This window comes from Pogona vitticeps, chromosome 1 (genome assembly GCF_051106095.1).
Source record: "Pogona vitticeps strain Pit_001003342236 chromosome 1, PviZW2.1, whole genome shotgun sequence".
NCBI lineage: Eukaryota > Metazoa > Chordata > Lepidosauria > Squamata > Agamidae > Pogona > Pogona vitticeps.
Genome location: NC_135783.1, coordinates 309,056,852 through 309,078,710, shown reverse-complemented (window position 1 = coordinate 309,078,710; position 21,859 = coordinate 309,056,852). Strand labels below are relative to the sequence as shown.

The window sequence follows — 21,859 nt, the reverse complement described above, 5'->3', positions numbered from 1 at the left end:
AGAAAAGTGCTCCGGTAGAAGCCAAAGGGAAGGGAATCATTTGTGATGGGGCCACAGCTCAGTTGTAGAACATTCTTTACATATACAAGGTCTCATTTCCACCCCCAGCATCTTCAGGAAAGGCTTAAAAACTGCCTGAAGCCCTGGAGAGCTTTTGTCAGTCAGTTTTGACGGTCATGGGCTAGATGGGCCATAAGTACCAGACCATACATTCAGTTTCCTGTGTGGTCTGGTACTTGTTTCTCTGCAGATGCTGCCTAAAGGTAGTGAGTGAGATACAATATCCTTTGAAGACAGTCCATCCATCCCCTACAGTTAAAGGAAGCCAAATGGGGTGTTGTCAAAACCTATGGGGAAGAATGGGCCCATAAGAAAGAAACCTAATTTGGCGGCGGACGAAATTGGCAATTATAGGCCCGTCGCCGATGTTTCTTTCATGAGCAAAGTGGTGGAGAGGGTGGTGGCAGATCAGCTTCAGGCACTCCTGGATGAAACAGATGCCCTGGATCCATTCTAGTCGGGCTTCAGGCTACGTCACGGTACAGAGACAGCATTGGTCGCCCTGTACGATGACCTGCTGAGGGAGGCTGACAGGGGCAAAATGTCTCTGTTGGTCCTCCTCGATATTTCGGTGGCCTTTGATACCGTCGACCACGGTATCCTCCTGGGGAGGCTCTCCGAGCTGGGAATCAGTGGCTTGGCATTAGCCTGGCTCCGCTCCTTCTTGGAGGATCGTCCCCAGAGAGTACAGCTTGGGGAGAGTGTCTCGGCCCCGTGGAGCTCCAATTGTGGGGTCCCGCAGAGTTTGATTATCTCCCCAATGCTGTTTAACATCTATATGAGGCCGCTAGCTGGGGTCATCAGGGGGTGTGGAGCGATGTGTCACCAGTATGCTGATGACACTCAGCTCTACATCTCCTTTTTTCCAACCGCAGGTGATGCCGTCCTGTCCCTTCAGCGCTGCCTGGGGACTGTACTGGAATGGATGCAGGAGAACGGTCTGAGGCTGAACCCGGACAAGACGGAAGTTCTGAGGGTGGGGGGCCCTGTGGTTGGTGGCTTGGGTGGCTCTCGTTTGGGGGAGCGGCCCTGGCTCCAGCAAGTGGGGTCCGCAGCTTGGGCATACACCTGGACCCGGCGCTCACCATGGAAACACAGGTGGCGTTGGTTGTCCGCTCCGCCTTTTTCCATCTTTGGCGGATTGCCCAGTTGCGTCCCTACCTCGACACGGGGGCTCTCACTACCTTGTAATCTCAAGATTAGACCACTGCAATGCGTTCTACGTGGGACTGCCTTTGAGGTTGATATGGAAACTTCAGATGGTGCAGAACGCAGCGGCCAGACTCCTTATGGGAGGGAGGAAATACCATCATATTACTCCTATACTGGCCAGATTGCATTGGCTGCCCATTCGTTTCTGTAGCGAATTCAAAGTTTTAATGCTCACTTATAAGGCCCTAAACGGTTTGGGACCTCGATACTTGGCGGAACGCCTTCTCCCACCAAGATCTACCCGGATCACCCGCGCGAGCCAGGAGGTAAAGTTGAGGAGCCTCACGCTGAGGGAGGCCTGGAGGGAAAAGACTCGAAACCGGGCCTTCTCAGCGGTGGCTCCTTGCCTCTGGAACAATCTCCCTCCTGAGATTCGCGCGGCCGCTACGCTGGGTACATTCAAAATCCAGCTAAAAACATGGCTTTATGTCCAGGCCTTCCCTCCTGCCAGCATTTAAGTTAATTTAATTTATTTAATTTAACTTTTTCTTTTTCTTATCTATCATTTATTATTTTTAGTACATTTGTTAATAATGGATGTTCATGGATTCATCTTGTTTTAATTGTATTTGTTCTGTTGTCAGCCACTCAGAGTGGTATAATTATACCAGATGGGCGGGATATAAATAAATAAATAAATAAATAAATAAATAAATAAATAAATAAATAAATAAATAAATAAATAAATAAATAAATAAATAAATAAATAAATAAAATATTTATTTTATTTATTTATTTATTTATTTAATTTATATGCCGCCCACTCTACCCAAAGGTCTCTGGGCGGCTTACAACAATTAAAATTCAATGGAATAAAATAAAATGATTAAAATACAATTAAAATACAATTAAAATACAATTAAAATACAATTAAAATTGCCATCATTAAGACCCACAGTTAATGTTATTTCAATTAAAAGCCTTCTGGAACAGGAAGGTTTTGACCTGGCGCCGAAATATCATCAGTGTCGGCGCCAGGCGAATTTCAGTTGGGAGGGCGTTCCATAGTCTGGGGGCAGCTGCCCAGAAGGCCCTTTGTCTACAAGCCATCCCTCTTACCTCCTTGAGGGATGGCTCTTTCAAAAGGGCCCCCTGGCTAGATCTTAACAGCCGGGTAGGCTCATATGGAAGGAGGCGGTCCTTCAGGTATCCAGGGCCCAAGCCGTTTAGGGCTTTATATGTCAAAACAAGCACTTTGAATTGGGCCCGGACAGCAACTGGTAACCAGTGTAAATTATACAGAATCGGCTTGATGTGCTCTCTGGCGGCCCCACCACTCACCAGCCACGCAGCTCGATTCTGAACCAGTTGCAGTCGCCGGACCGTCTTCAAAGGCAGCCCCACGTAGAGCGCATTGCAATAATCAATACGAGATGTTACCAGTGCATGTGTAACTGTCATGAGACTCCACTCGTCCAGGTAGGGCCGTAGCTGGTATAATTTCCGCAGCTGAAGGAAGGCACCCCTGGCCACCGAGTCCACCTGAGCTTCCAAAGTTAGACTGGGGTCCAGGAGCACCCCCAGGCTGCGGACCCTGTCCCTTAGGGGGAGTGTAACCCCATTCAGGACAGGGAAGTGGCCCTCCAACCTGTCCGGCGAAGCACCCACTAACAGCACTTCCGTCTTGTCTGGATTGAGTTTCAATTTATTAACCCTCATCCAGTCCATTATCAGGTCCAGACACGAGTTCAGCACAGAAACCGCCTCACCTGGATTGGTGGAAAACGAGAGGTAGAGCTGAGTGTCGTCAGCATATTGCTGACTCCTCAGCCCAAACCTCCTGATGACCTCTCCCAGCGGTTTCATGTAGATGTTAAACAGCATGGGGGACAGTATCGAGCCCTGAGGAACCCCATGACATAAATGCCATGGGGCAGAGCAACTGTCCCCCAGCACCACCCTCTGGATACGGTCAGCTAGGAAGGAGCGGAACCACCGTAAAACAGTGCCCCCAACTCCTAACCCAGCCAGCCTATCCAGAAGGACACCATGGTCGATGGTGTCGAAAGCCGCTGAGAGGTCCAGGAGTATCAACAGGGTCACACTCCCCCTGTCTCTCTCCCGGCAAAGGTCATCATACAGGGCGACCAAGGCTGTCTCTGTACCAAAACCCGGCCTGAAACCTGATTGAAATGGATCCAGAAAATCCGTTTCATCCAGCAGCGCCTGGAGTTGCCCGGCCACAACCCGCTCCAACACCTTGCCCAAATAAGGGAGGTTCGCCACTGGTCGGTAGTTGACCACCAGCCTTGGGTCCAGGTTAGGCTTTTTAAGGAGTGGTCGAATTACCGCCTCTTTCAAGGCGGTAGGGACCACTCCCTCTCTCAGAGAGGCGTTCACGGCCTCCTGGACCCAAGTGCGAACCCCCCTGGCAGATCTTCCAATTAGCCAAGATGGGCAAGGGTCGAGCGGCGTGGTGGTAGAACGGACAGATCCAAGCACCCTGTCCACATCCTCGGGTCTCAACAATTGAAACTCATCCATTAAAGTTTGACCTAAGCACGGCACACTGGACACATCTTCCGATTTTGCAGTAACAGTGGAGTCCAGCCCACTGCGAATCTGAGCGATTTTTTCCTCAAAATGAATAGCAAACTCATCACAGCGAGCTGATGAGCAGTCCGGGACCTCCACCGGGTTTCCCGGTTGAAGAAGATCCCGGACCACCCGAAACAGCTCTGCTGGACGACATTCTGAGGAAGCAATGCGGCTGGAGAAATATTGCCGTTTCGCCAGCCGTATTGCCACGAAATAGGCCCGATAATGGGCTCTAAGTCGTGTTCGATCAGATTCCCAGCGGGACTTCCTCCACCTGCGCTCTAGCCGTCTCCCCTCTCGCTTCATCGCCCGCAGTTCAGAAGTATACCAGGGAGCTGTCTGGGCTCGGCGAGCAGGGAGAGGGCGCTTAGGCGCAATCGTGTCAACCGCCCGGGTCATCTCCCTATTCCATATGGTGACCTGAGCTTCGACAGGAGCGCCAACCATATCAGACGGATACTCCCCCAGAGCATTCAGGAATCCATCTGGATCCATAAGTCTCCGAGGGCGGATCATCTTAATAGATCCCCCACCCTTGCAGAGGGAAGAAGAAGCTAATAGACTAAACTTGACCAGGAAGTGGTCTGACCATGACAATGGGGTCACAACCAGCCCCTCCACATCCAAACCACCATCTTCCAGTCCCGTTGTGAAAACAAGGTCCAAGGTGTGGCCCTTCTCATGTGTCGGGCCGATGACACATTGAGACAGTCCCATGGTTGTCATGGCGGCCATGAAGTCCTGAGCCGCCCCGGTCAAGGCAGCCTCAGCATGGATGTTGAGGTCCCCCAGCACCAGCAGCCTGGGAGTCCTCAACACCAGGTCCGAGACTGCCTCCGTCAGCTCAGGTAGGGAGACTGTTGGTACGCAGCAGGGTGGGCGGTACACCAACAGAATCCCTAATCTGTCTCGTGAGCCCAACACACAATACAGGCCCTCAAGACCTCCTCTCAAAGGGATAGGAAGCCTGGTCAAGGAGATAGAACTCCTATAGACTATAGCAACTCCCCCTCCCCGACCCTCCGAGCGACACTGGTGCTGGACTGAGTACCCAGGAGGACACAGCTGGGAGAGGGGGACACCACCTTCCTCTCCCACCCAGGTCTCAGTAATGCACGCCAGGTCAGCACCCCCATCCAGAATTACATCATGGATGAGGGCAGTTTTATTTTGTACTGACCTGGCGTTCATCAACAGCACCGTGTGGCTCGAGGGTTTGCTGATATGGTCGCCTGATACCATTTGGTTGGAGGTAGGACTAGAAGAGGGGATAGATGTAAGATATCTAACCTCTCTTCTCCTACGCGGGCATGTTCTACCCCCACCACCATTCCTTCCCCTACCCAGCACCACCTCAATGGCTGCCCCCTCCAACGCCCTCCCCCCTTCCTGTCTATCTGACAGCATCCAACGTCTGAGATCCATTTCTTCACTTTTCAGCTGTCTTTCCCTTACAAATCTTTTGTTGCATGTTATTTCAATATTTGCACATACATGTTCTGTGTGCGAGTTTGACAAGGAGCTAGTCAAAATCTGACACACCAGTTAATTTTATAGTTTATATTTTTAAGGAGTTACTAAGCATTTTTCTGGTATATCTCTGTGTCTTATTTAGCTGAGTTTCTGTTAGTCTGAGCTTTCCTGTTGGGTTTAAGGTTATGTTGTCTGCTTAATTAATGGACAGGAATAGTATTTAACTAATTTGACATTACTTCCTTTGGTCTGGTGCTGGAAACTCAGCAAAACTGGCATCAAACATGCCTTACTCTGATCAGAGATCTTGTAAAAATTTCCACAGCACATAATGTCTTTTTTCTCCTATTTATATTAATTTTTCCTTGAAAGAATTCATGGTGACATACCGGTACATTGTTCCTCCATCTTATTCCAAAAACCTAGTGAAATAAATTTGGCCGAGAGAGAAACTGGCCCATGATCACCTACTAAGCTTCATGGCTCAATGGGAATTTGAACTTGGGTTTCCCCAATCTAACCACTGCATCAGCCTGGCTGGCTTAATGAGTGTGAGCAAACACGGGTTCGAAAACACACGTGTATGCCTGGACAGAGAGCGATCAGGAGTTTGCACATGCTAAAATGGGCTGAATGAGTCCAAATTCAGCTAGCCAAGATACAACACTCCTTCTCACAGATCTGCCCACATAAGAACACCCTTGTACTCTCAGATATTATTATGAAAAGGTCAAGTGGGCTTTGTAGTCCTTAGACTTAACTTGCTCCACTGACAGGACTCTAAGTAAGCTAGGCCGAGGCAGCACTCTCAGATGACCCTATGGCAAGTGTACTGTTCAGGAAACCAAATGAGTTTTATAATCTTTATTTTATTAAAGAAAAAGCATGTTACTAAGTATCAAAGCCAAATTAAACCAAAACAAATAAACTAGCATTGTGCTGTTTAGTTACACAGATGTAGTGAGGCAAAGAAAACATGAAAAATATAAAAGAGTTCAAAAACCTTACAAAAACACAAAAAGCCATTGAAAAGAATAAAAACAGTTCCACTCCAGTAATTCATTAGTAAAAACAAAATAATCCAAGTAGGTTATAAAAAGGGCTATAGTCCTCAGTGATACTATAGAGTAAAAATCCCTTAACAAAAGTAAAAATCCCTTATATGTCCCATAGTCCTTAGAAAACAAAAATCCAGTAAATATACCATAGTCCTTACAAAATTACAAGAGCATAGTCCATATGGAGTATTCCAAGAAAAGGAGTTCATAAAGAATATTCCATAGGTAACAGTCCATAGAAAATAGTCCATGCACAGTCCTTAGGAAAAATCCCATAAGTCCAAAAGTAATCCAGCAAAGCATAGGAACCAGTCCATGTAGGTAGGCCACCAGTCCGTCTCGAAAGACATTAGGGTGAGTCCCAAATGGCTGAAGAGTAGGTCACGAATGACTGAAAGGTCGGTCTTGGAAAGACAATGTCCATAGAGAAAAAGTTCCTTTTTCAAGAGTAACTGGCAAGGGCTTAATGCACCTTCCCACGATGTCATCCAATCAGAGTTTGTTACTAGGCAAACAGTCCTGTTGCATCACATGGCTTCCTTCCCATACGCACCAGATGTTATTTGGGTTACGGTGGTTTATCAAAGAGTCACAACAATTCCCATCTATCTAGTCACACAGAGTCCTTTCTCAGGCTCTCAGAATAACATTCTCTCGGCTTGCCTAGAAAACAACTTGTCAGCATAGCAAAGATACTTTATACAAAGAAACAAGATGGAACCTCTCTGGCTCATTTCATAATTAGAAAACCCATATGCCTTTAAAAGATTTTAACTCAAAAACCCATCTCATCACAATGAGTTCCTCATTCACTTGATCAAGGAACAGTGTAAATGTATAGCTCCTTGTGTGAACAAATGAAAATTATCATATTGGTGCTTTATTTATTTATTTATTTATTTTATTTTATTTTATTTATTTATTTATTTATTTATTTATTTATTTATTTATTTATTTATTTATTTATTTATTCCCCGCCCCTCTAGACCATGCAATTTTGAATAATAAGAATAGTTATTGTACATTCCAGTGTTGTGATTCAGCTGGGGGGGGGCAGTTGTTTTTAAGATAAAGTAATGCAGGAGAGAAGGATGAAGATATGGAGCTTTAGCATAGGGCCACTAGGTATTTTTAAAATGCTCTGGATAGTGAATAAGATAACCTGGTTGCAAAGTGAGGGGTCAAGAGTTCATTTTCCCACTGTGCCTCCCAGGAGAAAAGTCAGCCTGCGTAGCATTGGGCAAGTTGCTTTATAGTACCTAGGCAACCCTGACAAAAGTTGCCATAAGTTAGAACTGACTTAACATTACAGTGCTACTACTACAGGCTGTGGAAGGCAAAGACAATAGTTATACGTTTTCAGTTGTGCATGACTTCATGGAAATTAAAATTTAAATTTTAAATTCAGATTAAAAACTTGCCTCTTTCAGCAGGCCTTCCCTCCTGTCAACACTTGACTTTATTTTTACTATAATTTTCTGTTTTCCCATCTTGAGCACTACTAAGCATTACTAATTACTATTGTTTAGAATTGTTTTTAATTGTTTAACTGTTTTAGTTTATAATGTTTGATGGAACCCCCCTGGAGTAGACTTTGTCTAAAAGGGCGGGATAGAAATCTAATAAATAAATAAGTAAATAAATAAAATTGTTGGACTAACATGACCTTCAGAACAAATATTACTGGAGTATCACTGCTCTTGAAATATATCTGAAGATATGAGCAGTGATGCAGAGAATCTCTCTGTGGCCCCTCTTTTCTACACTGCTATATTTCTACTATATTTTTTAATGGCTCCATTTGAGCACTAATAAGATAGTATGGCTCTATTATAAAATCAGGTAATTTTTTTCTTGGATGCACACCTTAATGGGGTGTAGGGATTTAAGTGTGTAAGTGAAGCTGATAGCAATGCTGTCAAGAGGCCAGGCTCTATTATGAGGCTAGACTCCTAGCAGGGTCACCCAAGGCAGAATGGTCTTAGCTGAGAAACAAGACTAAGATGCATTTCTCTTCAAGGTGCAGCTATTGGGCGGCAGCAGTAGCTGAAGGTGATACTGGCGGAGGAAGCAACAGTGGTGACATTCAAGCTAATTTTTGTTTGTACTGCACAGGAGGTGGCAATAGCAAATCCATGCTGAACTTTATGTTTCATGAAAACCTTAAGATGAAACTATCTAAAGTGAAACAAGAGTGCTGGAAGATGTGACTCTCAGGTCAGAAAACAGTCAACTACTGGGGAAGAGCAAAATACAAATTTAGCTCTTTTTTTCATTAAGCTAAATGTGTCTGCTTTGCTTTGCTACATTAAAAGGGATTGTTTGAATTCTTTTAAAGACTGAAGAATGTTTTTTGTTAACCACCCTGAACGTATTTGATCTCTACTGATTCCAGAATCTGTATGGGGCTGGGCTCATTTATACTAGGATGGGAGCACATTCAGAAATACTAGGGTCTCCAAATTGGGTAGGAAATAATTCTGCCTAACATTTGGAAAGCTGCTGCAGTCAGAGTTCACAATCATGGGCTAGATGAAAGAAATGGCCCAAAGGACTGTAAGGCAGCTTCTTGTGCTTGACAGAAATGTTTTATTATGCAGACTCTTATAGCTTGTTGACGTAAACGTATTGTAGAAAAATTAGAGTGCAGATACTCTGTTCCTTTTTCAACAGCTTATGATAAAAGCTATTATTCAGCCTGCATTTTGTTCAGTATCCTAAATTGTTCCTTTGAAGAAAATATTCTGTATAGTATTATATTTGCATTCCAAATACATTTTGAATGTTGCCTATTCTTTGTAAGGTGGTGCAAGTTTATCCTTTCACAATCCTTTAGAAATATTTTGAGTGTGAACCTGAATAACTTGAAATTTCTCTAGAGATATCTATTATTGATGGAGCCTTATCCTTTTCTGTCTTGTCAGAGCTTGACAGGAAATGCCTAAATTGGTTCTGTCTCTCTGATCAGGGAAAACAATGAATTTGATTGTGGCTTTATCAACTCTAGTTAAGAGACAGTCAACTTATTTGGCATTTACAGTTGTCATTTTATGATACTTTTGTGGAATGCTGTGTTTTCAACTGGATGGAAAAAAAAAGGAATTGTTCTAAGAATGATAGCTGGGTGGGTGGGTGAATGTTGAGGAAAACTTCATCATACACCTGGTACATGTGGCAAAACATTGATCTCTGACTCATCATAATGTTGAATGAAGCCAGATCAAATAACCTGTTAATAGAAGAAAGTGGACGTTGATCAAAGATGAGGAGTTTAATTCTCTAATGTATAATTCTCTCACTCCACTTAACAATGTGTAGCTGCAATCTCTCCACTCTGTGGCATCTTGTCAGTTAGCTGCAGTTAGCCACTACAAATTACACAGACTACACAAACACCAGCAGGATTCTATCTATATATCTGTTTCGAGTCCATATCTTATTTATTGGTGTGCTAAAATGGTAGCCCTGTGCAACTATTCACCTGTGCCATATTCATACAGGTCTGAAGAGAGTCTTGTGGTCTAGTTTGGTTCAGTACTGGTGTGGGGCTCTCATAATGAGGAACCTAACTGTATCACATTGATAATTCTTCTAAAGAACATGTCTGTGTTTTGTGAATACTTCATGACATCAAGATGAGCTCTGCCCAGTCAATACTCACTATATTGTTTAGGTCAGAAACCCAGTATGGTGTAGTGAACAGAGTGATGAGTTAGGATGTAGGAATTCTGTGCTTGTATTCCTGCTCAGCCATAGAAACGAACAGTGTATATGTGGAAGTGGTAAAGGCACTTCTCAAAAATATCAATTACTTTGAAAGCCCTATTAGGGTCTCTATAAGTCAGTTCCAGTTTGATGGCACATAGCAACATTATTTAGTAGTTGGTTGTTTAACTAGGGGTGGGGAGCTTTGAGGCATATGTGACCCATTAAGGGCATTTTGGAAGGTCCCTGACCAGCACTGACCACCGATCCCACCTGTACTAGAAAAACATTGCAAATAGAAATATACTTTTTTTGTTCGTGGAAGCTTTTGAATTTGGGAGTGTTGCAGCTCCCAACACACATGCAAAAATCAAAACCTAAAGTCTCCACTAAAAATAAAAACCTTATCATGATCATGTCTGATTCTGATTTTTCAGCCTGGTACTGGTGGGGTTGGTCCACAGTTCTAGCAAAATTACCCACTCCTTTGGTTTCAATTAAACAATTGTTACCCATCAATCTAACCATTAAGAAGAAAATTGATGAAAGCTGCAAGATGTAAGGACTAGTAGTTTTTTTGAGAGGTACCCTATACAGATTCTTATGAGCAGACTGACAGTCAGTCCACTTATGCACTTAGTCACCCATTTCCTTCTTTATTATCCTTAATGTCCATTGCTGTCGTGAGAAACTTGCTAAGGTGCACAAGTGTATACTGAAAGTATTCTCAGAACTTGGTTTTTTTGAGTAAAACTATTGGAATTCTAGCTGGAGGAATTCCTGGTAGTTGTAAGGGGGGGAATCAAGTTCCATGGCTACAGGTTACAGCAGACCTGGGCAAAATGTGGCCCAAGGGCCACATACGGCCTGCAAGCTGCTCCTCTCCGGCCCACTGGTAGTCGCTCCAGTTTGGTGTTAAAGCACTTGTTCAAGCCCAAGACAGACTGGATTTCTCTCACCGAACAAGTTGAACATCAAAACCATTTATAGCTTTTTGTCTAAAGTTAATCAGTTGTTTATCTTTTATTTTTAAGTAAAGTTGTTTTGGCCCCCGAACACAGTTCAGATTTTTCATGTGGCCCCCTATAGAAATTAATTGCCCACCCCTGGATTACAGGGTGGGGGTTATGTGAGCCATCAGACCTGGGCATATTCTAGTCACCTGAGCAGCTTCCTTTTCTAAAAGACACCTAGACCAGAGCCTGGCCTATCCTAGGCCATGAAGCCATCCAGCTCAGCCTTTAGCCAGGTGAACACAATTTAGCTGTCTGCGAGGTAGAACTCCCAGAATTTAGAATTTTAGGATTTATAGTCCAAAAAACCTAAATGGCACATGCCTAATTGCCACTATTCTTAAATGACTGGGCATCAGAAATTATAGCTGATCTTCCACAGACAAGATCCATCTGTAAAGCCTGAGCTACTTTCTGGCTACCATTGTCATGTGTATCATGCCCATGAGGAACTGCACCATAAAAGTCTTGATCATGTATAAGAGTTCATTTCAGACAAATTCTGAATGAAATAGTTCTGGATCAGATAGTTCTTCCAAAGCCATCACCTGTGTCATCTCCAAGGGGCCCCCTCTCTTTTTCATGGGGCAACATCTAGAACAGGCTTATCCAACCCACGGCCCAAGGGCCGCATGCGGCCCAGGTCAGCTCATTATGTGGCCCAGTGCAATTTTTTATTTTGAAAGAAATTCCAAAGTTTCAAGTTACACTGCCAGCGCTTGCGGCCGGAATGTGGCTGGGGCATGTCACAACAGTAGAGGGGGAGAGAGGGAAGGAAGGAATGGGAGGGTAGGGGACAGGGGGGCTGCATGACTGCATTGCGTCATCCCCGTCAATAGGTGGACCCCCTCCCGGCCCCATAAAGCCACCGGAGTCGAAGCTGGCAGCCTCTGCTGTCTGATATCGCAGCTGACGGTAAGCGCACTTGGAGCGGGGCTGCGGAGGACGGCTAGGGCTGCCCCCCCATGCGGCCCAAACCAAATGTATGTGCGGCCCAAACCAAATTTTCATCTTCTAATGTGGCCCAGGGAAGGTGAAAGGTTGGACACCCCTGATCTAGGCAAAGGATATGCTTCTTTTCATTTGGAGTTTTGCTGGTGATATAAGGGATATAAAGATCCCAGCTTAATGAAAGAGTGTTTTCATCATTTGTTGGGTCTGGAACATCTGAAACCAGATAGGTGTTGCCGGTCAATACAGAGCAGAAGTGGGCAACCTCAACATGCCCATCCCTGAAACTTGGAGGGCTACACTTGCTTCTGCACCCAAAATTCAAAGTACGTAATTCTTACAAAAACCTAGAGAATGCTGATGAAATGCTTTCCACCTTCCACTGGCAAGGAAAATATTGTGTGCTGCATGTAGGATTCCTACATAGGTTTTGCATTTTGGTTGCTAAAACTGTTCTGTATTTTGCAGGAAACAGCATACTACACACAGCAGCTGACAGTGTGACCAGTGCAGTACAGAAGGCAAGTCAGGCGTTGAATGAACGTGGTGAAAGATTAGGTCGAGCAGAAGAAAAGACAGAAGACATGAAGAACAGTGCTCAGCAGTTTGCAGAAACTGCACATAAGGTACGACAGTAATAAAGCACAGCTTAAATAGAGAAAAAGTCGCCTCCTTCTGACAGTAACCTTTGTGAAAAGTAGGTGGCTAGGAATCTTTGATATTAAAGTGTTGCTTTATTTCCATGTATTGGTTTCTACAGTACTCTGATGGCATATTTCAAAACTTTAAAGCTGTTGCTTACATTGCATATTATAACAAAGATCTGTTTCTAGCAGTGGCTACAAATATTAAATATTTTCTTATATTTAAAAACAAGATGGGTGCTTGTTCATTTTTAAAGAATACAGTGTTGGATCTAGGTCAAGGTTTCTAAGAATTCATTTTTCTTTATGAAAACAAAAAACACTCTTGTGGCATCTTAAAGCCTTCCATGAAGACTACAAAATTATTACAGCATTCAGTTGTGTAGATTACCACTGGAAGGCACATATCCTAATGAATTTAGATTTGTTAGTCTTTAAGTTGTCATAAGACATTATTTTACTACAACAGACGAACACAACAAGACCTCCGGAAATTGCTTTATATGAGTAAATTTGATCTAACAGAAAAATCTTTGTCTTCAGATTCTGTCATGGGACTCATGGTTGCAACTGTATACCAGTGGTGGCTTTCTTCCCCTTTATTTGATCATATAAAACTTTTCCTTAGAGCAGTTACAATTTTTTTTAATACACGGGCAACCATGTTTTTAATATCCCAGCCTTGCCCCACATAGCCAGCTTCTTCTGAACAGCAGTCACTGTTCTTTTACATTCATGTCTGCACTTCTTGATGGTCGCAACCAAATGGCTGACTTGAGTTTCATGCATGCCCCCACAGCCATGTTTACAGTTCATTTGAATTTATTTATGTATAGTTCCCAGAACATTATAAAGCCATGTTTGCTTGGAAATAAATCCATGCAGATGAACAATCAAGCTTTTGCTATTAGTGTGGTTAAAACAAGATTCTTGAAGTTGGAATGGTTTCAGGAAAAAGGACGATGAAAGTCCTCTCAATACAAAACAATAAAGCCATGGTGTTATTTTTATCATATAATTAAAATGCTCCTTCCTTCTCCTACTAGATTGTGGCATGCATGTAGGAAGAAAACATTCAAAAAACTGTTCAAAAACTTCTTTTTTTGAGGCATTTTTCAACCATTGTATGCTAAAGTTGGCAGAAATTTCCTGAAGCCTAGTTTTATTTTTTATCTTTGTATTTTTCTGTAATTGGTTATTAAGAACTGCATTCTGATGAGAATGATTGAATTTTTGTGTTGCTGTTCACAACTGAAAAGGGAAATCAGAGTAATTAGTTTGGCTTATATTCATTTCTGAGCACTTTGAAATGACTTTACAGAGTCATTGTTACAGAAGCCAATTATTTATTGTATACAAATTCCTGGTTTGTATGAAGTGCATGAGATACTTAATTTGTGAAGTGTCTGGTATGTGAAAAAAATGTCCAGCCTTAGCAAAAACTCCAGTTATTATGTCTGTTAACTTTTTAAAAGGAAAGGATGTAAGTAAAAATGCATGTTTTAGCATTTTCTTTTTAATCTCACAGTCCACTCCATCTCACTGTCCACTGAGAGACCTCAGTTAGAAAAATGACACAAATACTATGAAATTTCTTCTACTTCTGAAATTACTGTTGAACTATTGTGACTAAACATGGACCTTGTTTTTACTGAGTAACACATGCCAAGTTAATTTCTTTAGTAAGCAGTGATGTGTTGAGAGACGCTTGCTGGCAGCTTTCAATAATAGACTTTCCTATGTGTGTCCCAAAATAGCCAGATGAAAACTTGCCAGTATGACTGAGAGCTGATAATGGAAAGCCGCAGCTCTTCACTTGCTGCCTATCCCTGCATTTCAAAAAAAAGGGGGGGGGGAGTTTTGAGTAGAAGTGAAGAAAATAATAATAACCTTTGAACTCCAAAGCTTAAATGGACTCAATGGATCATCGAGTCCAGCCCCTGTCAAGGAGACATAATGGGGAACTGAACTCCGAACCTCTGGCTCTGCAGCCAGAGGTCCAAGTCATTGGACCTAAGTCTACTGCAAAGGAATTCAGCAGGGCTCAGGTTCATTTCCTGAAGTGTCCAAGTTGGACTGAGAGAGAGATCTAGCAATTCTGATCAGTATCTATAATACTGAGCCAGGTGACCGAATGTGTAAGACAGTTTTGACAATAATGGGAATCCAACATGTTCCAGGCCTGGTCTTGAGGCCAAATACTAAGCCTGGATCCAAGTTGAGTAAAGATAGCATAATCAGACAGTAGAAACTGGCAAATCATGAGAAGGGCCTTATTCGTGCATCCTCGTCCCCTTGCACACAGGGCGTCCCGTCCCCCGTCCCCTCCGTAAGAATCAAACCATAGTTGGAAAAGCTGTGGTTTGATCAAACTTTCCAAACTAGGATTGTAAGCCAAGGTTTTGATACTGGCTTGCAACCCTGGTTTGAAGGAATCACACGACAGTTCTTTGCTTCTGGGAAAGTTTATTTCTTCTTTTTATTCTGCGATTTCTTTACAACAGGGGTGGGCAACTTTTAGCCCTCTGCATGTTTTGGACTTCAGCTTCCAGGAGGTGCTAGAGATGTAAAATTTCCATTTTCCCCCTAAAAAAAGTGGAAAAAATATGGTTTCTTTTTCTGGAAAAAATGGAAACTTGGAAATTTTACAATTCTAGGAGGTACAAGTGGTAGACCAGTAGTAATAGCTTGGATTAATTACAGTCTACAACATTTGGAGGGCCAAAGATGTCACTGGAAGCAACAATAACAGCAGGAATAACCTTTCCCAAAATAATAATAGTTCCCCACAGTCCAGTTTTAGAATAATTAATCTTTGTATGTAATCATAATATCATTTAGTGTACGTATATAGATTTAAAACATGATTTTACAGGATTGTTTTGATTCAGATTCGAGATGCATTGAATAAGATTGAAAGCAACTTGTGGCTTTTATGTATTGATGGAATGGTCGCTAAATACTGCAAGCAGTATACACTCACACTGGAGGAAATTTTAATTTGTATTTCAACACACTAAACACATTTGCTGGGTTGGGGATGGTTGTAGCATTTCCCTAAGACTAGACCTTCAAGGTCTGTTTATAATCACAAATAAATGACACCTCTTTTTCTCTTTTCTCCTCTAGCTTGCAATGAAGCACAAGTGCTGAAAATGTGCAAAGTAGAGATCCTTCCAAGAGGAACTGAAAAGCTAGCTTCATTAGTTTTTACTGGAGATACAACCTCATGTCTGCTTTTTCCTACAATTCAGTGAAACCCAGTTATTTCAATTACAATGCAGGAATAAGGTGCATTCCTACCTTTTATATTGCTAAGCCATTCTGCAATATCACCATTAAAAATATATATATATTTAAAATAAGAGGTGGTGTGAACATGGACCAAAGGACATACTAAAGTGCATTGATCTGCAGCATCTCACTGATCTCAGTACTAAGCAAGGAGAAATAAATGTATCTGCAAGAAACATTGCCAAATAAAAATGAAATCCAAGCAGCTGTTTTATAATTGTCTCCTAGAACCATTTTCAGAGTTACACGGTTCATGCCTGCTGACACTGAGCAAAAGAGAATGATTTGCTATGAAAAACAACCTGGCTTCTCATTTCTGCCATTTTTAGTAAACATGTTTTGCATCTGCCATCACCAGCTTGCTGTACAAATCTGAATTTGAGATGTCACCTGCTGTCAATACTAAGTTTTCAAAAGAACTTTCTTTTCTTTCCCCCCTTTTTATATTATTTGGACTATAGAAAAATATCACCAGGAGTTTATACTTGAGATCTCAAGATATGAAAGTCTTATGATCAAATCTCTTAACTGCTTCTATAGCTAATCTAGAATTTAGCAGTTTATAAAGGAGAACTTTTCTTTGTAAATTTCTTCTTTTAAAATACCCTTTACATTTCATATTATACAAAAATAATTCCATAATTTTGAATGTCTCCACAAACACTCCCATAGTGTCTGAAGCTGTTTTACTGTCAGGCATGCTCAGCTTTCACTAGCTTGAGTTAGGGTGTCCCTGTTACTTCCATGACTATCCATTCTTGTCCATGAAATACCAAAATCTGGTTGCACTTGCAGTTACTTCATCATGATCATAGTAATTCTAGAGCCTGCCGTAGTAAAACATGCCTCTCCACTTTGCATTTTTTAATTAAAATACTGTAATATGTTCCTTGCCAGTAGCAGATCTTATTACGTATAAGTTACAACGGTCGATACATGTGCAGAAGCCTTTCAACTTCAGAACCACAAAAGGGAGGGTGGATTTAGGATATGATTCTTGGCTTTAGAGTCTCGTGTTTTCCATGTCCTTCCTTTGGAGTACTTACTAGTGGATCTGAAGGAGCAAGGAACTGAACATATAATCAGTCATCCTATAAGCTTTGGTTGTAGCTGAGAGAGAAATTCAAGCTGCTTTGCCCTAATCTTTCTTTCAGGGGATGCATTTTGAACTCTGGGTTCTGCAACGACCTCTAGAGGTATTGAGTATGTGTAAGCTGTGTAAACAACATATGCTTAGCCCCTGCTGCAAACAATTCCTAGAATATGTTTCAGAATTCTAGTGCATTTGATATTTGTATTCGCGAAGGCTTTCACGGCCAGGATCTAATGGTTGTTGTGGATTTTTCTGGCTCTTTGGCCATGTTCCGAAGGTTGTTCTTCCTAACATTTTGTCAGTCTCTGTGGCCGGCATCTTCAGAGGACTGCACTCTGTGCTCTCAGAGTGCTGTCCTCTGAAGATGCCGGCCACAGAGACTGGCGAAACGTCAGGAAGAACCACCTTCAGAACACGGCCAAGAAGCCCGAAAAACCCACAACAACCATTTGATATTTCTTCAGTTTTTGAAATTCTTTTTAATTTTGGTGTTAGTTTGTTTGCACAGACATGAAGCAAAGGAAAAAGACCATTTTTTCTAAATGAACTGCTAAATCAGCATGGGAAAGATACCCAGCTAATTAGTTTAAATGCACATTAAATGTGTATGCCATTGTAAATAGAAATTGTTTAGTACTATTAAAGCATCTTCATGCATGGCCTTAAAATCTGTAACAGCATAAGCCTGCTAGCCAGACATTTTGCAGACCAGAATAATTTTATAATAGTGCTTCATTGGTTATCCAAGGTATGTTTTGAAAAATGGACTTCCCTATTTTGTTCATCACTTAAAAGTCAAATCAGTTAATGAGACACTTGCTGTGTAGAACTTGGAAATCAAACTTCAACTAAAGAATGAAGCATTTTCATTTGTAAAAATGATTGTACAGCTTTCCCAAAGCAATATATGTTAGTTAGGATTAAAAGGTACAGCTAGTTAGAAATCAAATAGCAGTCATTCCAGTAGTGTATTCATTCTTGATTATATTTAATAGTGGATACCAATTAGAAGATATGCAGGTGGTGACGTTTGACACAACCACATGTGCAGAACAAAACATAGAAGTCTTTCTCACACAGTCCCATACCGAGTTGCATCATTCTTAGCCAGGTTAGACTGAATCATAGAAAGTAGTTCCTATGTAGTCCCAGCTGCATCTACAGTTGTCTCAGGTTACATTAATTTATAGCAAACATGATCAGGTAATGCAGATGATACTGAACATAATATGCCATATTTTGTTAAATTTCAGGGTTTTTTATTGCTTTGCCTATGAATCTAATATGTTTTTATTCCATTATTTATTTTGCACATTTTTGCACATTTTCTTGCATTTCAGCTGAATAATAAATTTGACTTCTTTTCAGTGGAGGGCTTGTTTTCAAATTGCCAGACAAACCTCTAGTGATTTTCTCAACTTGGTGCATCAGTAAGTTGTGCTTTTTGTTTTGTTTTCGTCTTGTGTTTTTTTCCTGTTACGTGAATCTATGTCACACAATGGTTCTTAGGATAGTTAGAAACAAGTCTGCGAAAATCCAATACCGAAGATAAATGTGATAGTATTAAAAATGTCCTCCTGGAAAATAGCTGTAGCATACAGTTCTAGTACTGAATATTTGTGTACATAAAGCAAACCATAATTCAGGTTAATGTTTCATATTTAACAATGTATTTGTTAAAAGTAAGAAGATCAATAGTTTCCACATTATCTTTTTAGAAGTTCTGCAAAAAAGGAAAGTCATGTGTTCTAGACTTGAGACTGTTGTGTCTATAGGACCAGTCTTAGCCTATTTCTGTGTCTAGCAAAATGTTGTGTATTAATGTAAAAATACTGTCAGAACCTGCTTTCTAATTAAATGATCTTAAAAGTTTGTTTTGCTTTAATGTGACAAAATTGCAATACTGTTGTTTCTTAGAAGTCCCAAGGGTATGGCAAAAATCCTCATGCATTTGAAAATAAATGGGACCATCTCCTTGAATTGATATTTGCACCACCCCCTTTTGTTCTTTTTTTATTATTAAAGGTTTTTATCACTAAACAAAACACTATTCTTCTACATTATTTGATGGGGATAAAAATGTGTTTGAAAATGCTTATTGTGGCTTCTAGAAGTAAGTTCTGTTTTTACATGTCTATATTTGGTCTAATTCTTTTTTCAAAAACTCCAGCCCTAGCACATTGTGTAGAAAGCACGACCTAAAATGAAAGGAAGTGCACAAACACACACCAAAGGCTTATTCGCACAGGTACCTATGGGAGGCCACTCGCCCTTGTTGCTTCCCAGCAACTTTATGACAAGCCAGTCAAGTGTACAACATGTTGTTGATTTGACTTTTCTTGCCTTAGAGCCAACAGGGACAAGAATTTGTTTCCCTGTAGTTAACATGTGATTGTATGACCCCATGAACTCAAAGCTTTCTGTCTTCTTCCCTTGTTTCTTGATCACTCAGATTCCATGAGCAGAAGTAACCAAATCCACAAACATGTGTGCTTACCATGGATAGAATGAAATGTGGTCAAAGACACCATGCCTATGTAATGTGTGTCCTTCAAAAAACTGGCACAAGGTTGGATCTGTACATACCTGTAGAAGTCCATGTGTGAACTTGCCGGTGTGTATACTCAGGCATGGGCACACACATTCATGTGCATACTTTTCCAAGACTTATTCCTCTTCAGCACTGGAGGCTCTTAGCTTTTGTTTCTTCTTTTTGTTGCTGGCAGAAGTGCCTAATAAAGTATTTACATACTAGAGATCCATACAGAATCAGCCATTCAGATTGAAGTTTTTGTGGTTCATACGTTTTGTACATATGCCTTAACTATGATTTATATGGTGTTGGCTGGTGGTGTACTCCAGAACAACACAACTGCCTACAAATGTGTGCAGTTTCTTTGAAAAGAAGCTGATCATTGAAGATTGTCACTTTTTTGGAGAGCATTCAGAATTATTGTGGCACCTTTTCACATCTGTACTGTAAATATCCACATTACTAAAAAGTATACCCAGCAGTGAGCTTCATGCACAGTATGAAGAGCTGTTGAATCCATCCATCCTCCTGAAGAATGAGTGCACTTTAGCTACAAACGCTTACAGTGCTCAACTGCATTAACTGAATGTTGTGAATGTGAGTCACAGTTTATCCCTTTTAGAAAATGGCTGTTGTGGTTCTCCCAAGTATAGAGCTATTTGGACTCTTGGATTGGGTTGCTGGCCATGTACAAACTATAGCCTAACAAAATTAGAACTTATGGAATGTAGTATTTTGTTGTTTGTGGTTCATATAAAATTGTAAAACTACAATTTTGTTTTCATAATAAAAATTTAATAAGTATACAAACGTTGTCTTTTGCTGTTACTTTTTGCTTTTCACTGTGTTATTTTGGGACCTATCAGCTTCCACTAAAGTTTTACATAAACTTAATTAGCTTTTGCTATAGATTGTCCATGAAAAATATAGTGTTAAAATGAAGTTGGTGAATATGTAGGGTGTAATAATGCTGCACATACTGTCGGCTGAGCTGCATTCCACCAAGATCCTTTAAAAGTGTGGCAAGTTTAGGACAGGCCACCCTTCTAGTAAGTACTCTGGATTCTTCTGGGCACACCTCCCGTCTGACAGCCAATCCACTGCACTCTCAGCTACAACAGCTTTATCAAATGATCAACAATAGCATTATGAAAAGCGTACAACAGTAATATAGGTATCAAACTGGTCCCATAAAATCCTATCACTAGTCTAAAGACCAGTGATAAGGGACTTGACTGAACTCCCAGGGAATTCATTCAATGTGGAGCCACCATTAAAGAGGCTACATACGTGGGATTTTGTACAGTGCCATAACCATGACACCTATGATATAACAATGCATAAGAATCCACACAGGCCAACAGTGCTTAATTCACAGTAATATCAGTCCCAAAGCCAGAGCAGCACCCAGGTTAATTTGCAACTATATGGCTAGCTCTGCATCTTTTTAACCTATTTATTCTCCCGTCCTCCATAGGCTCCATCAACCTATACTGTATTTCCTAGATATGGAGGGCCAATTTTAATGTGGGCTTACTGTGCAAGGGTCTGTGAGCTGACATTTCACGGAAGGGAGATCTACTTGGCTGATAGCCTGTTAACATTCTGTGCTCACAACCAAGCTATATCAAAGCTTAAAAGAAAATCTGGAATAATAGGACAGCAGGGCTCCCAACGTTTTTTATTGCCGAGTGCTTTCCATTTTATCTCTTTCAGTCTCTCTTTAACTTTCCACAGCAAGCAGTCATCAGTCACCTCTCTCTATTCACAGGTAATCACTTGCTTCCTAGAATTGTTCTGGCAGCCTTCCAGAAATGAGGCTGGACCTAAAAGAAATCCCATATTGTTCATTTGCACGAGTCCAGTTTAATGGCTGTTATCAGAATAATTCATTCTAAGGAAAAGAGGAGTGCCATGGCCAACAGAGGCAGCAAGGAGAACAATTACACACAAATGCCACTATTTTTAGCTTTGGTTCAAGCATTCATAGTAAAAACTCAGTTGGCAGGTGATATTTCTGCTGTTGTGTAGCCTCTGGAGATACCCGCAGCCTTGCTTTTATGTTGAGCCCATTGAAACCTCAGGTTGTTTTGTGATCTCACTTGCTAATTTATAATGAAAATGGTCCAATAAAACCGATCCTGAACTAATGTAATGCTATTGTACATCGTAAATACCTATCACATGTACGGAGCCCTGATCTGTGTATTACTGTGATGTGAGGTGCTTTTAATTGGTTATTGAACTGCAGAAAGAACATCCTGCACAGTTTTTTTTTTACTTTT

The 21,859-nt window shown here is 41.4% G+C and overlaps 1 protein-coding gene across 1 annotated transcript in view; it reads left to right on the top strand.

Annotated features, from left to right (window-relative positions):
* Nucleotides 1-20,384, top strand: part of STXBP6 (syntaxin binding protein 6) — a 141,079-nt gene extending 120,695 nt beyond the window's left edge. The window contains exons 5-6 of the mRNA XM_020789400.3: nucleotides 12,479-12,636; nucleotides 15,784-20,384. Coding sequence (XP_020645059.1) covers nucleotides 12,479-12,636; nucleotides 15,784-15,807 — 182 coding nt within the window. The 3' untranslated portion in view covers nucleotides 15,808-20,384. The remainder of the gene's footprint in view (nucleotides 1-12,478; nucleotides 12,637-15,783) is intronic.
* Nucleotides 20,385-21,859: the final 1,475 nt, after the last annotated feature.